This window comes from Octodon degus, unplaced genomic scaffold, assembly GCF_000260255.1.
Source record: "Octodon degus isolate 3935 unplaced genomic scaffold, OctDeg1.0 scaffold00027, whole genome shotgun sequence".
Lineage (NCBI taxonomy): Eukaryota > Metazoa > Chordata > Mammalia > Rodentia > Octodontidae > Octodon > Octodon degus.
Window position 1 is genome coordinate 10,997,960 of NW_004524603.1, and position 15,009 is coordinate 11,012,968.

A 15,009-nucleotide genomic window follows, 5' to 3' on the forward strand; every position below is an offset into this window, starting at 1 on the left:
ACAGATTTTCAATGTATTTGATCTTCAGCTGTTTGTCCGTGTGAGGCATAGTAACTGCTTAGCCACTGAAATTACACTGTACTTGACAAATCTACGACAACTTTGCTCTGTTAGCCAATGGGAATTTTACATTAAAAATGACATGCACGGGAAACTTTAAATGGTGATGAAGTGAATATATGTTTGAGATAAATTCATTATGATTTATCAAAACGAATTGCCTTTTATTTTTTTAAATTTTATTTTATTTTCTTGGCAGAACCGGGAATTGAACTCAGGCCCTTGAGCTTGCCAGGCAAGCGCTTATTATACTGAGCCATCTCCCCAGCCCTCGAATTGCCTTTTAGAGGGCCCTCTATTTCTTTTAGTTGATCAGGGTCATTAGCAGTGGGATTTCGATACCTGTTTTTCAAGTTGTTATCTGTGAAGAGAGGCCCGCATTATTATGATAGACATGAGAGCCTTTTTTTTTTTTTCAAATCAGTCTTATTTGTATACATAAAAATACTTCAAACTGATTGGTAAAAACATTTTTACTACTTTGAAATGGGTAAAAACACATAAAATAGATAGAACACATTTTTGGTAATAATTTGATACCGAGGTGTAGGCTCAAATTTGCTTTTACTTTCAGATGGACTGAACCCCTCCTCTATATAGTTAGAGAATAATCCATAAATTTCATAAGGCTTATCTTAACTCTATTTGCCCTTCACTACTGGGTTAAATATGGTTGAATTCAGTTCCTTTCATCCCGGTGTTTCTTTTTTTTTTTCATAAACTGTTCTAAAACCATTTAAATATTGGGGTAGAAACAAGTGACCCCAGAATGTTTTTTAATTGCAAAAGTAGCAGATCTCTTCAACTGACATTAGTGATAAGAGTGTTTCTCCGTTGCAATTTCTCTCTCCTTTCCTTTTCTCTTGGCATTTCTGTGCCTCTATTTTAGCACTCATCAAAGCACTATATACTGCTTACAGTTGCCTCTCTTTCCAGTTTTCCACTGTAATGTGACCCTGGAGGGCTGGGTCTATTTGTGACCCATCTTTCTATATGATTTAGAGTCAGAGACATGATAGCTAGAAATGTGCTCTATTTGACACAATGCTGGGAATCAACACTCAGAGCCTTATGCTCTATACCACTGAGCTCCACTCCCAGCCCTCAGTAGAGAAGAATGTGGAAGTCAATCTTTGGTAAATAATATAATGGGAAAAAATTACAAATCATTCTATTCATCTTTAGCCAGTAAAATTTATTTCTTAAGATTTTTATATTACTTCAGTGAATCAGTTGTTACATGAAAAAAAGATTCCATATACTTGTTAATTTTGTTTATAGAGTTGTTTTATATACTCCGAGGATAATTACTGATAGTTTACCATCTGTTTCTATTAATCAGTCCTCTCAATCTCCCCAATCAGTTGTTTTATGCTACATTTTATATGTGCAATAATCTCTCCCTTTCGGCTTGTGATGGTTTTGATATGTAGGGAATGTGCAATAGATTATGTGATCTTCTACAAGTTATGTTTGTGGCATAATTTTGAACTGGGTATCCTATCTTCTAAAGTATTGTAAGTGGTAAAATGAGGTGGAATTTTATTTTTTTGCCTTGTCTCTGAAACTGAGGCCCTTCACTCCGAGTAATACAGACATTTTATATTTTACTTCCATTCTAATACAAATGGAAACTCAGTTGTTTTTAAATCCTTAATGCCTCCCAGTATGCGATGAGCACTATGGTGTAGACCCCAGAATTTGGAGGCAAATATTGTAAGTACTCATACATGTACAGCTAAATTTGCAAGATGGTAAGATATTTTTATAAGTACTGTCATCTGAATAAATTGCCCATCGAAAATGTCTGTTTTTTCCAAAGGTGTGTGTGCCCCCGGCATTTGCTCACTTTTGTGACCCAGGGCTTTGACTGTAACTACTGTGTTGGGCAGGAGCAAGACTTTAGTCTGTTAAATGGAAGGCAACCCCCTAAGTATCCCTTTCATGCCCAGATATCCTGTACTCGCTCCTGCTCCACAAGATGAGGAATAAAGTTTGATCTGAAACTAGTTTGATATTTTTGAAAGCACAACAAAATTTTTAAACATTAGCAACAGGTTATTAGAATAGTCTTTGGATTGAAAAAAGACACTAGAACTTCTTTAAAAGAAAATTAACCCTCAACTTTTCAAACAGGTGACCAGGAAAGGCTATAAACTCAGAGGCTTAAGGAAGTTATCAGGGTCCGGGAGATGGCTCAGTGGAATAAGCGCTTCCCTGGCAAGCACAAGGGCCTGAGTTCAATCCCCAGTTCTGCAAAAGAAGAAAGAAAGAAAAGAAAAGAAAAGAAAAGAAAAGAAAAGAAAAGAAAGAAAAGACAAGACAAGAAATTGTCCACACATACAGAAGAAGAGATGAAAGAAACTGAACTGTTCAAGAAATATTAGGTTCAGGAAAAGTCTGTCTAAAATATGGTCAGTGCAGTGTCCAGAAAAATGTAGAATGAAAGGTAGAAAATAATTGAATTAAATGACTAAAATTATCCCAAACTGAGAAAGACGGATCAGGTTTAGGGTGCACAGTTAGCACTATATAAGATAACATGGAAATGAAATGCAAAACACCAAAGACAAAGCAAAGATCTTAAAAACAGCCACCAACTGCCTATAATATTTCTAACCCTCAAGGAGACAGTATGGAAGACAAGGTGACTTCGCAACTGGGAAGAGACAGACTCTCCATTCTGGGCCAGACCTCAAGACAAAAGAGGAAGCATATAGCTACATACTTCCCTTTGGACAGGAGCTCTCTCTCCCCCAGTAAATATATTCTGCTCATTAAAAAAAAAAAAAAAAAAAAGCCAGCCATCAAGAGACATCAAGTTAGATACATAAGGACAGGCGACAGTGTCTTTCTAAAAGGACCAGTGTCCTGCTGGAAGTGGAAGCTAACATATTAATCTAGTTTAATGTACAACTAAGGGACTTGGAGCGTGGCACTCCACTGATCAGTGGGTCTGGGGTCAGGTTGTGAGTGCCTGGGCAGCTGTCAAAAAGTGTTTCCTTCCCTCCAGAGAAACTCCCTGAGGACTCTAAACAGGCACAGGGACCTCAGTGTATGGTTGCAGCAGATGGTTAGGGTCTGCAGATGAGAACTGGGACAGTTCTCCTTTTCAGGTAATCATTTAAATAGCCCACCTGCCTGGAGTGTGGAAAACTTGGGGTACACTTCTCACTGTGGATGGAAATCATGGATTTTGTTCCACTGGTTTCTTAGTAGCACCTATAACTTTCAGCCTTGGCAGAACAAGACACGTGTCCCTGGCCTTTTATTTAGCTGCTCTGGTGGTCTGAACGAGAATTTTACATTTCAGTAAGCCAAGGAATGCATGATACATATGAGAAAATGACCATTTGTTTTCTTTTTCCTAATTTCAGTTGCACATATCATTAATTAATTAATTAATTAATTTATTTGGCACAGGGTCTCATGCAACTCCTAGGGAACCTCCTGTCCCAGCCTCCCTGGTACTAGGATTAGGATTATAGGCATGGGCCACCACGCCGGTTTTCAGTGGCCGGCTGTGGGGCTGCCATGGCATATGGTTGGACTGCCAAGCTATCTCCCCAGCCCATTAATTTTAATTTCAAAGAAAGGCTGTTCCTTACTTTATTAGTCAGTTCTTGAAATGGATTTTAATTGTCAAATCCTTTAATCAAAGGCTCCAGGAGCCTCTTTCGTACTGACCGGAAGACTCTGCACGTGAACACCCTGTCACATTGTCTTCAGGGCTTCAGCCAGGTCCCCGTGGGTTTGACGCTGTGTAGTGTTCACTCTGCGGTGTCGCTGAGGTTCTGTGTTTCTATGGAAAAGGAAGTGAGCGAAGCATCATCCCCACCCAGATGTAGCACTTCAGGAGCTGACAACTCTGCAAGGGGCCCTGCAGCCCCAGCAGCAGCAGCAGCAGCAGACCCCAGAGTCAGGACTGCAGAGACAAGGCCTGGATGGAGAGGGAGCTGGTTTCACTTGACTGCTGTACCATTGCTCAAGTTTTGGTTTTGTGCTCCTTTCACAACTTTTATATTAGTCACATATTGTCTAGATTATTATAAATAATTTTTCAATAATCATTGTGATTTATACTTATGTTAGTAAGTTTGCAGCACAGAATTACTATACTGACTGTGGGGGTTCGATATATACACCTAGCACGCCTTATTTCTTTATTTCTCCTGCCCCTTCTCTCACTACCCCAGAACCCCCACTCCATTTCTTGGTTCCCTTCCTATTTGCAAAGAAAGATGACATCCCATAATACCTGGCAAAACAAAGGTACTTGGAAAGGCTGTTAGAAAGGAAAGCACAATAGCTGCATCCCGGGCCCTGCCTCGGAGCTGGAGGCTACCTTCTCTTACAAGGACGGAGAAAGAGGTGTCAAGAAATCCCGCACATGTGCAGGCACCAGCCCATCTCCTCCAGTAGTGAGTCTGAGAGCTCGGGCAATGCACAGAGGAGGTGAGCGGGCCCTGTAGGCGGCTCTGTCTGTGGGCCTTGCCCTGTGCTGTGCAGCGTGACTTCGGTCCCAGCAGTGTCACAGATGACCCTGTGTGTCTCGTGTCACAGATGACCCTGTGTGTCTCTGAATCTTTGCCATTTAGTATTTATTAGTGAAAATAAATATACTGCTCTTTGTTTCATGCATTGAAATGGTGTTTGTTTTTCTTTAAAGCTCTTTTAAAAGCCTGTGCTGATGGAGGTGCCAACCGCTTATACGATATCACGGAAGGAGACAGAGAAAGGTACGCTTTCCTTTCGCCGGCGCCCGTACACTGTTCATGTCTGCTCATCTTTGTTTTGTCATCTATCGTTAATGGATACTGGTAATTTTCTCTTGTGTCTTTTACAGAAAGCTATCTCAGTGAGAGGAGGTTGCTTAACCATGGTATACTGTTTCTTCAAATGGAATCTGTTAGTCCATCTGTTCTTTTTTTTTTTAAGCCCCCTACTACTTCAAAGCCTCATTAAATAGCATCATCAGATATTGCTATTTGTGAGGGTTTTGAACATTGGCTAAAATAAAAGCTTCATCTAGCGCTTGGAGTTTTATTCAACTGCCTTTAAATGAATACAAACTGATCTCATATAAAAGAAATATATTCCATCCTAAGTAATGTGAGATTTTGTATTAATGTAGAGTACGGCTGAGAATAAGTTACTCTAACTTAATTACTTCTGAGTTATTTTTACATCTGTATTTAAGGGATATTTCTGGGTGATTTGCTCTCTGCACTATCTGCTTTTCTTGATCTACATGGTGAGCTATTTTTAGCTGAGAGAATATGTTTAGTGGAAACAGATTTTTAATCTAGTGTGCTGAAAACATGTTTGTAGTCCAGTCCCTTGACAAATCCAAGAATTTATGGTGTACATATAAGTAGACTAGCTATGAAATGTTGTTCCACCTCTGTCATGTGTTATTAAATATATTGGAAGGTTTATAGTTTGTGAAGTCATCTACTTGCTGCAAAAAAAATAAAATAAAAATATTATGATGCAGCATACCCTTGGTGTACGTTAAATATATGTATTTTGAAATGATATCCTTTTCTTTATGGCATCAAAATGTTTACCATCAAGTTTCTAATATTAGAGCTGCCGTTTGAAAGCAGGCGGCTGTTCAGCAGGAGGCAGGCCTGTTTCCTTTGAGATCAGCCCCGCTACTGCGCGTGCTGGGTGCCAGATACATTATCCAAAAAATGCCTTAATGGTGGTGGCCTTGGATGCAGTTTAAATTCGTCTCATGTTTTGCTCCTTTGTTTTGTGACTTTGTAAATTCCCATGACAGTATTCTCTTAAGACCTGATATGGACAATGTGAGAAAAAGATCCTTGGAAACTGTTTGAGGGCTGGACAAATAGTTTAGTGGATTAAAGCACCTGAAAGCAGGCGCAGGGGCCAGGGGTTTGATCCTCGGGCCTGCCATGTCAGCCCCGGGGCACACCAAGATGGTAATAGAGACTGGGGGTGGTGGCACACGCCTGTAATCCCAGCACTTGGGAGGCTGAAAACAGGTGGATCAGTACAAGTCTGATCTAGTAATGAGACCCTGAACACCCTGTAGACCCTTCCCTAAAAACAAACAAACAAACAAAAAGAACAATCTAAAATACGCTTTCAGCAGTTCAGGCAGGTGCACAGTGTGCTTGAGGCCCAGATTCTGGCCTGGTTTTGTGTATTCCACACCTCGGCTCTGCTTGCTGGTAAGCATAGAGTGCCAAGGACTAGACCCCTAACGCTCGGTGTGGCTTGCCAACGCGATGACACTCAGGACTGCGAAAGGGCATGCACCAAGGGTTTTCTTACTGTTACTTCTTCATAAGGACCATCTCAGCTGCGTATGAAAAAACACAGAGTTCATATTCATTATTTTCATTCGATTGAACCAGACATTAATAGGGAAGATAATTGGGAATGTAATTATTCACATCTGGGAGGAAAGCGGCCTACCGGATTGGGGGAACGAGTACCATTATCTTTGCCATTAGCAATTTCGGAATGATGATGTTTAACATTTCTCAACATATTTTTTAAGTAATCTTATAGAAGTCTTCCGAGAAGATGAATGTAATTTATCTAATAGCCGTTTGTCCATATAGGAAGATGTTCAATAAAGCAGCGTACTTTGCATTGATTTTTCTTCTTGTAATGATGTGCTTGCCGTGATTCATATTCTGAAGCCTTGGGACCCAGCAGGCCTGGGTGAGGGTAGTCGTTAACAGGGAGATGAGCGAATCTAACTGCCTCAAGTGGGAATTAAATCTTTGGAATAAATCTCATTAAATCCAAGCCCTAACCCTTTAAACTAATTGGATACAGGTGACTAAACATAATTCCTCTTTTGTATTTTCAACAGAGGAAGGATATTCGTGTGTGTTGAAGAACAGTGTGTAGTTTCTAGACTGCAGCTTGCCTAGTGTGCTTTGCTCATTTTATCTCCTTCTGTGCACTGTGAAGCTGGGGGGTGCTGCAACAAGGGATGCATTTTTAAAGAGCTAACTCCATGTAAGGACAAAACGAAATATTTATGCATGTACAATGGAAAGAAGGAAGACTGGTACGGATAGGAGCCCCAGGATAGGCTGATAGGGCGAGAGCCTGGAGGGTCGTTAGTAAGAGACTGTTCTTCGTGCTACGAAGGCTGAGGAAACATGAGGCTGGAGATGCAGTGCCTTTCCTCACTGTGCCTGTGGATGCCGCCGGGCGTTCAGAACTAGGTCTGTCTGTCCTGGAGCGCGGACCTGCAAGAGCTTTGGTAGGACAGAGGTGTGTTCCCGGCCCTGGCCTCGCCTGCTGGACGCCAGCGCAACTTCTCAGTCCCAGCAGGAAAGACAAGATTGCAGTGCAGCAGGTCATGTGGGACAGAGCCCACCAGGAATGTGGAAACATGTCAGACTACAGCGGCTCACCTAGGCAGAGACTGGGAGTCCGGTGGAGGAGACTGGAAGGGAAGGTGTTGAGGGCCTAAAGAAGGAGAGCTTTCCCAAGAGTGAGGTGCTCACCTGCAGTACATGCCCCTGGGCAGCCTCAAGGAGTGGAGACTCAAGAAGGTATTGCACGTGGCTCTTATCTGTTGGTACTGGTGTAGCATCTATTTCTTCTGAAGCCCCAAAAATCTGAGAACAGGTCCTAGAAATGCAATGCAAAGAACAGACTGAGAAGGAGAGATGGGCCTAGCACTCTTTCATTACCCACTCCGCACATACTGAATGAGTGTCCTAAAAGCACCAAAGTTAATAATAGATGAGTTCAGCCCATTGCAGGTGCTCCTCCTTTTTGGTATTGAAATCATTCCAGCTTTGGCCAGTGTGGAACTTTCTTAAGTTAGATGTCTCTTTTTAAAAGTTATACAAATAAAAGCATGTAAATTTCCGGCATTGGTAACATACAACAAAAATGGGTACCTGTGGGTATTTAATTATGTGAACATTGTTTCAGACTAATGTACGACCTCTTACCTCCTCTTCCAAGCTAAAGAATATTTCTCCAATTCCAAAAAGTCACTCATGTTCACTTCCAGTTTCTTATCCTGATGCAACAACTTTCTGATGTGCATCATTATAAACTAATTTTCTATGAATTTCTTACCAAAAAAAATCATGCAGTATGCATATTTTTGTATCTTGTTTCTGTTAATGTATTTGATATTGATTTATGTATCCATAGTTCTTTTTCACAGTCCAGTAATACTCTATTGTGTGGATGTATCACAATTATTTTACTCATTTACCCGCTGCACATTTTGAGTTAGTTTTACTTTTTGGTTGTCTTGAATAATGCCACTTTAGGGACGTGGAGATAGCTCGAACCAAGGGCAAGGACCCAGGTTTGATCCCCAGTACCACATGCCCTGCCAGCCCTGCCCTGGGTGTGCTGAGCAAGCCACCAAGACTGGGTGTGGTTTGACATGCCTGTAATTCCACCACTGGGGAAGCTGAAACAGGGATCACTACAGTCTGAGCTGTGTAGTGAGACCCTGTACCGAATACATAAAAAGTTAAATAATGCCACTTGCAATATTTATGCAAGTGTATCTGTGAGTGTGTTTTATCTTCTGTACTTTGTGAAGAATGGAGCTTCTTGTTGTAGGGTAAATTTATGTTCACTTTCTGAAAGTTAACAGGTCATCTTTCCAAGATGCTGGTTCCGTTTTCATTTCTGACAGCTGTGTTCCCATTGTTTTATTAAAAAAAAAAAAAAGATCATTTATTTATTTAGTTAGTTAGTTAGTTGGTACATGGTCTCACTACTGAGCTCAGACTCATTGTGATCCTCCTGTCTCAGCCTCCCCAGCCCTGGACTTCAGATGTGCGCCACGACGCCCAGTTTCACTGGCCAGCTCTGCGAGGAATTCAGCACCAGAGATAGAACCCAGGTCCTTGGGCTTGCCAGGAAGGTGCTTATACCCCTGAGCTGTCTCCCTGGCCCTTCCCCATTGATTCATATGCCCATGTGCAATGATTCTCTTTCACTTTTTTGGTTTTGTTTTGTTTGTGGTACCGGGGATTGAACTCAGTACCCTGCACTTGCCAGGCAGGCGCTTATCTCTTTCACTTTGCTTTTGACATTTTAGCCACTTACTGTCTGCGCATGAAGTCCCATGATCTCAATGCTTCCTTCCTGGTGATCAAAGAGATCGCATCTCTTTCCATGTTCTTCTTTGCTACCTGAATGCCTTCGTCTGCAACTTGTCCTTTTCTTCATGACAGTTACCAACATAGTTCTTGCTAATATTAGTTAAAAAAAAAACCACTGAGCCGAAAATCTAATCCAGTACTGACTGCTTGAAAGTCTTCCTACACCTTATGTATTTATTTATTTACTTTCATGCTTTTAAATAACATCTTCAATTAAAGTTTTTGCAAGCATACTTGTAAATGCTTTTCTTTTACCTGTAAAAATTCTGAAAATTGGTCCAGACAACTCTGCCTATCACATTGTGCTATTATATATTAGTGCACTGTGCTCCTTTTTGATCAACTAGCATGTTTTATTTTTATTGTAGTGGCTTTTGCTTTATGAATGCCATTCACTTTGAATTCTTAATCATGCTTGTAACATTATATTTTAAAAATTATTTTGTTAGGTTTCACTGTGTGTATTTACATATTTTAAAGCTTACCAAGAGGGCTGGCGAGATAGCTCAGTGGATTAAGCACCTGCTTAGGCAAGTGTAGGGTCCAGGGTTTAATCTCCAGCACCCCATGCCTTGCTGGCCCTACCTCTGGGTATACTGAGCCAGCCACTGAGACCGGGTGTGACAGCACATGCCCCATAATCTCAGCACTGGGGAGGCTGAAAACAGGAGGATCGCTATGAGTATGAGCTGCGAAGTGAGACCCTGTACCAAATACATAAATAAAAAAACAAATAAATAAAAATAGAGTTTAGCAAGACCACGTAAAGTTAGGTCCATCCTCTTCCTCTTTGCAGGCATTTTCATACATAGTTATATACAATGTTGTGTGGCAAATCTCTAGGGCTTGGTTAGTATATTATAAAGTATTATATCTATTGACTAAGAACACCCCTGGCCCACTGCCTTCTGGGTCTGGCTGATTTGACTCTTACCGCAGTTCGGCCGTGTTATTTCAATGGGCTCATGCAGCACTATCTCTCTGTGTCTGTCCTGATTCACTTAGTATAAGGTCCTCCAGGCCACACCATCATTCATAAACATTTACATGTCTTTTTGCAATTGTGAAAGCAAGCTGCTTTCATCTGTCAGCTTTTATTCTTTTAGTATTAAATAATAATTGAGTGCGTATTAGTGAGGGGGGAGAAACAAAAACTAAAGTAAAAATTATGTATTGTTTGGGTTTTTTGTGAGTAGCGAAGAGCTTCATTAAGGCTCCCTATGAATGCCGTCCTTGAGGCCTTCTCTTCCGGTCTCGGCTGCTAAGCGAGATGACAAAGGGAATGTCATCCTTTGGAAAGCGTCACAGTAAGATGCACACGTGCCGCCGCTGTGGCTCTAGGTATCACCTTCAGAAGTCGACTTGTGCAGATGTGGCTGCCTGCCAAGTGCAAGAGAAAGTGTAACTGGAGTGCAAAGGCTAAAAGGTGAAACACCACCGGAACCGGTCAAATGAGGCACCTAAAAGTTGTATATCGCAGATTCAGGTGTGGATTCCGCGAAGGAAGGACACCTAAACCCAAGAGAACAGCAGTCACGGCATCCTGTTCATCTTGGGAATTACAGCAGTCACTCAGAATAAATGCTTTGGTTTTAAAAGATCAAAAAGAAAAAGAAAAAGAAAGAAAGAAAGAAAGAAAGAAAGAAAGAAAGAAAGAAAGAAAGAAGAAAAGAAAAGAAAAAATTGAGTCTCTTCTCTGTAGTTACTTATTGGATCTCTACTTTTCTTGGTTGTATGTGAATATTATATAACAGATGTTTCCTAATAAATGAATAGGTGGTTCGTTATTCCTTTCTCTTTCCTTAAGGTTTTGAATCGTCATAATTCACTCGTTTATGTCTGTTCTGAGAGTGGCTAGGTCTCACTTGGCTGTGTGTTTAGCTTGTAAGTCAAACTGGGGTAGATTGAAGAGCCAGTCGGAAAATACAGAGTGGGCGTTGCCACGGATACTTCCATCCTCGCTTTGGTTCTGGAATTGAAAACGAAGAGTGAGAAATGCTAGGAGACTTGAGTCTTAACCTTCTTCCGCACTCTCCTAATCTACTGCTTTCCTATCCATGCCTGGGAGCAGTGCGGTCCGCTTCCAACCCTGAGGGAGGTTGGCCGCGTGGAGTAGTAGGATGGGGTGTCGGGGTGTGGCTGGCACCCTCCCCCCACAGCCCCAGCCCGATGCTTGCTCACCACAGTCTGCTGTGGACGCTGTGTGCCAGTCTGTGGTCAGAAAGCCCTCCTCCTCCCCTGTCCGGGTGCCCAAGCCACCGTTGGTCATGTTCAGGGTGGGAAAGCAGCTCGGCTGCTCTGTTCCCCTTGGGTCAGCAGAGCTGACATACCAGCCAGCAGCACAAGGGAAGCAGGGCCGTCCTCTGGGGATTTCCTGCCATTGTTGGTAGGCCCTGGCCATTTGCATTTCAGTGGTGATTTTAGTCATGCTGCATTCAGCTGGGAAAGAATTAGAATGTTCATTTTAGAAATAATATTGAGAAACCTTTTTATGTGAGTGTCCTACAAGCAACAGTGATTGTAGGAAGGTTAAGTTCCTATTTCCCCCTCACCCACCAATGCTCCTTTGCTGTATCAGGACTACTGTATATCTACTTTTGTGTTAGCAGATTCTCTTGAAAATAGTTGCAGCTCCAGGGAGAGGTGAGGTAGCTCATGGTTGTAATTCAAGCTCTTGGGAGGCTGAGGCAGGAAGATTGCGAAGAGTTTGAGGCCAACCTGAACTGCATAGTGAGTTCAAGGGCAACGTAGTGAGACCCTGTCTTAAAAAAAAAAAAAAGTTTTAGCTCTAATTATTTATTGACCCATTAACAGGCATCTCAACATACTTAAATATGGCAATTACTAGAAGGAATATTTTAAAAACATGCAGAGAAGCGCACAGATCCTAAAAATGTAGCTCAGTAAAATTTTTTTTTTAATTTTTTTTAACATTTATTTATTTTTATTTGTGTGTGTGTGGCCAGCTCAGCCCTCCAGGGGGCGGGGCTGGCTGGCATGTGGTGCTGGGGGATCGAACCGCAGTCCCTGTGCTTTGCCAAGCTTGTTCCATGTAGGTTCTTTAGACCACTGAGCCATCTCACCAGCCCCGCTCAGTAAATTTTTACAGTGTGGTACACACCTGCAGAAACAATGCTGAGATGGATGGAGCATTAAAGCAATTGTAGAAACCTTTGTATTCCCTATCATTGCTATCTTCCCCTGAAAGGGCTGCCCAATTTTTGCCTAATTTCAAGCTTTAAACAATTGGATCATCCGATGTTGAATTTTGAGGATGGGTGGAGAATTTGTAGTTCTCCGAATCTGTAAAAGGATTCAGCCACATTAGTGTAGATTAATAGATAATCACTATGATCAGCATAATCAGCAGTTATGGTAATTAGTGATCATATATAATAACTATGATCAGCATAATCCGGATTGAATCCGGAAGAGTAGAAGACCCAGGTAGTTACAAGCATGAATCATGACATTCGTAAAGCAGCATAGCCTGCAAGTATACCACAAGTTTACTTTTAAAACTAATGCCTTTGGGGCTGGGGAGATAGCTCAGCAGTCTTAACACTAGCCTGGCAGTGCAAGGACCTAGGTTCGATCCCTGGCCATGCCGGCCACCAAAACCAGGCGTGGTGGTGCACCCTTGTAATCCCAATGCTGGGGAGGCTGAGACAGGAGAATTGCTACGAGTCTGAGCTGCATAGACAGACCCTGTACCAAATAAATAAAGGTTAAAAATATTTTTTAGACTAATGCCTTTAAAGGTAGATAAATATTTGCATGCCCTAATCCAGTGATGACAAACCTTTCAGAGCTGTCAATGGTAGCAAACAGCCAGCAATGTCCTGTGTGCCACAAGTTCATCACCGCTGCCATAGTGCATTCAAAAATTAAGCTAAGTTGACCAAGAAATGAGGAAACAGAAGCCGCAGCATCAAAACTAACTTTGTAATGGACAGAATCTATAGAGTAACTCAGAGGCATTTAACTTGTGACCTACTGAGCCATACAGTTATTGCATATCCTCTATTATTAGACACTGTGATAATTACATTGAATATGTAAATAAACATAGGTCCAGCTTTTAAGAAACATGCAGTGTAATAGGAGACAAAATATTGCATATGCTACATGGTGAAATGTCAAATGAAACTTCTGATTTGGCAAGGTAGGTCTTAGGACAAGGCAGCGTTGGAGGATAGACAATTAAGCCAGAATCATGTTGTTAGAGATACTCTGAAGAGCCTAAGGGTGTTGAAAGGTTAGCACCCCGGAGTGAGAGGGCTATAGGTGTGTTTGGGTGTGTATTCCTGTGCCGTCACCAGTGGAGAGAGGGAGACTTTACGTCTACTCTGTCTGTTGTCCAAACTCGTTAATTATCTTGAGGGTCAAGATTATCTTCTCAGGCATGTCCTTTTGTCCCTTGCTTGTCTTGTAGTCCCACAAAGCGACTCCCTGTTCCGAACATGCCGCACTATTCATCCTCGGAGTGTTGGCTCAGACCCTTTCTCGTGATTGACCTTTTACACTGGTCACTGCTCTTCATCCCCATCCCTACACACACACACACACACACACACACACACACACACACACCCTGCACTCCTCACACTCTGGAGTCCTAACCATTCAACACCGTTAGGATCCTCAGCATATTCTCGAACACCACGATTCTGGCTTGTCATTCCTCCATGTCTGCTCTGTCTGAGACCTCCTGGCCAGCCAACCCGCTGGCCCTCCTGACTTAACAGTGCTTGTCAATCCTGCCCTGTCCCGATCCGCAGATGACTTTAGTGGCATGCAGGCATTTCCTGCAGTAGCACTCTCTGTGCCTCTGGGCTCAGCATTCTGAGAATTCCATGAGGTCATCCCTCTCCTTCAGACCTGATGTGGTTTGACGTCCCTTACACTGAAATAATACTCTTAAATCAAAATGGTACATTCACATTCTACCTTGATTTAAAGCTGTAAAGACTTATATGCCCTTGACTAGAATATAAATTTCAAATGATCTATTGCTCTTTAACTTTGCATAATATTTTGTAATTATTTACTTTCTCATTATATCTTGTGATTTAACTGTGTACAGATATATCTTATATCCTTCACTAAGTGGTGAAATCCTAGAAGAAAGCAATCATAATGAATCATCTTTATATGTCTCATAATATCTAGTACACTAATGAGTATCTGAGAATTTATAGAAGTAATGATTTTCTCATTGATATGTTAGCAGAGATGTCATTAAAGGTAAGCTTTAGTTCAGCCAAGGGTTTCTAAGACATATATCAGCTATTGGAAATATCTGGAGAATAAACTTTGGATAATTATGTATCTTGTTAATATATATAAACCAGAAATGTTTTGTATTTTAAAAGACAAAGCATTTTTGCCTAAAGTGCCTTATAATTTATGCTCCGCTTATTTCCAGAGTGCCCTGTATTGCACTACATTTTGATACCTGTGTAAATGAGTCTGTTATCCTGAAGCTGATGTCCCTGTCTTTGAATTCATTGATATTTTGAGAACAGTATGGACCATGAACAGCATGGACTACGAGGTCTGGAGAGGTAGCTCTGCGGTCTAAGCGCCTGCCTGGTGAGAGCAAGGACTCAAGTTCGATCCCTGGTACCACATGCCGTGCTGGCCCCAGAACCCCAGGTGTGCCAGGCAGGCTACTGAAACTGGGTGTGGCAATGCAGCCCTGTAATCGCAGTGCTAGGGAGGCTGAGACAGGAGGATCACTAGAGTCCAAGATGCCTAGCGAGACCCTGTTCTAAATATAGAAAAGATTTTTTTTAATTAAAAAATTGTACTA

General features: G+C 41.7%; 1 protein-coding gene across 2 annotated transcripts in view; it reads left to right on the forward strand.

The window, feature by feature from the left end:
• The window catches only part of Tpk1 (thiamin pyrophosphokinase 1), a 428,901-nt gene that overhangs the window by 147,555 nt on the left and 266,337 nt on the right, over nucleotides 1-15,009 (forward strand). For both annotated transcript variants that reach the window (XM_023712886.1, XM_023712887.1), the window contains exon 4: nucleotides 4,730-4,799. In XM_023712886.1, coding sequence (XP_023568654.1) covers nucleotides 4,730-4,799 — 70 coding nt within the window. The remainder of the gene's footprint in view (nucleotides 1-4,729; nucleotides 4,800-15,009) is intronic.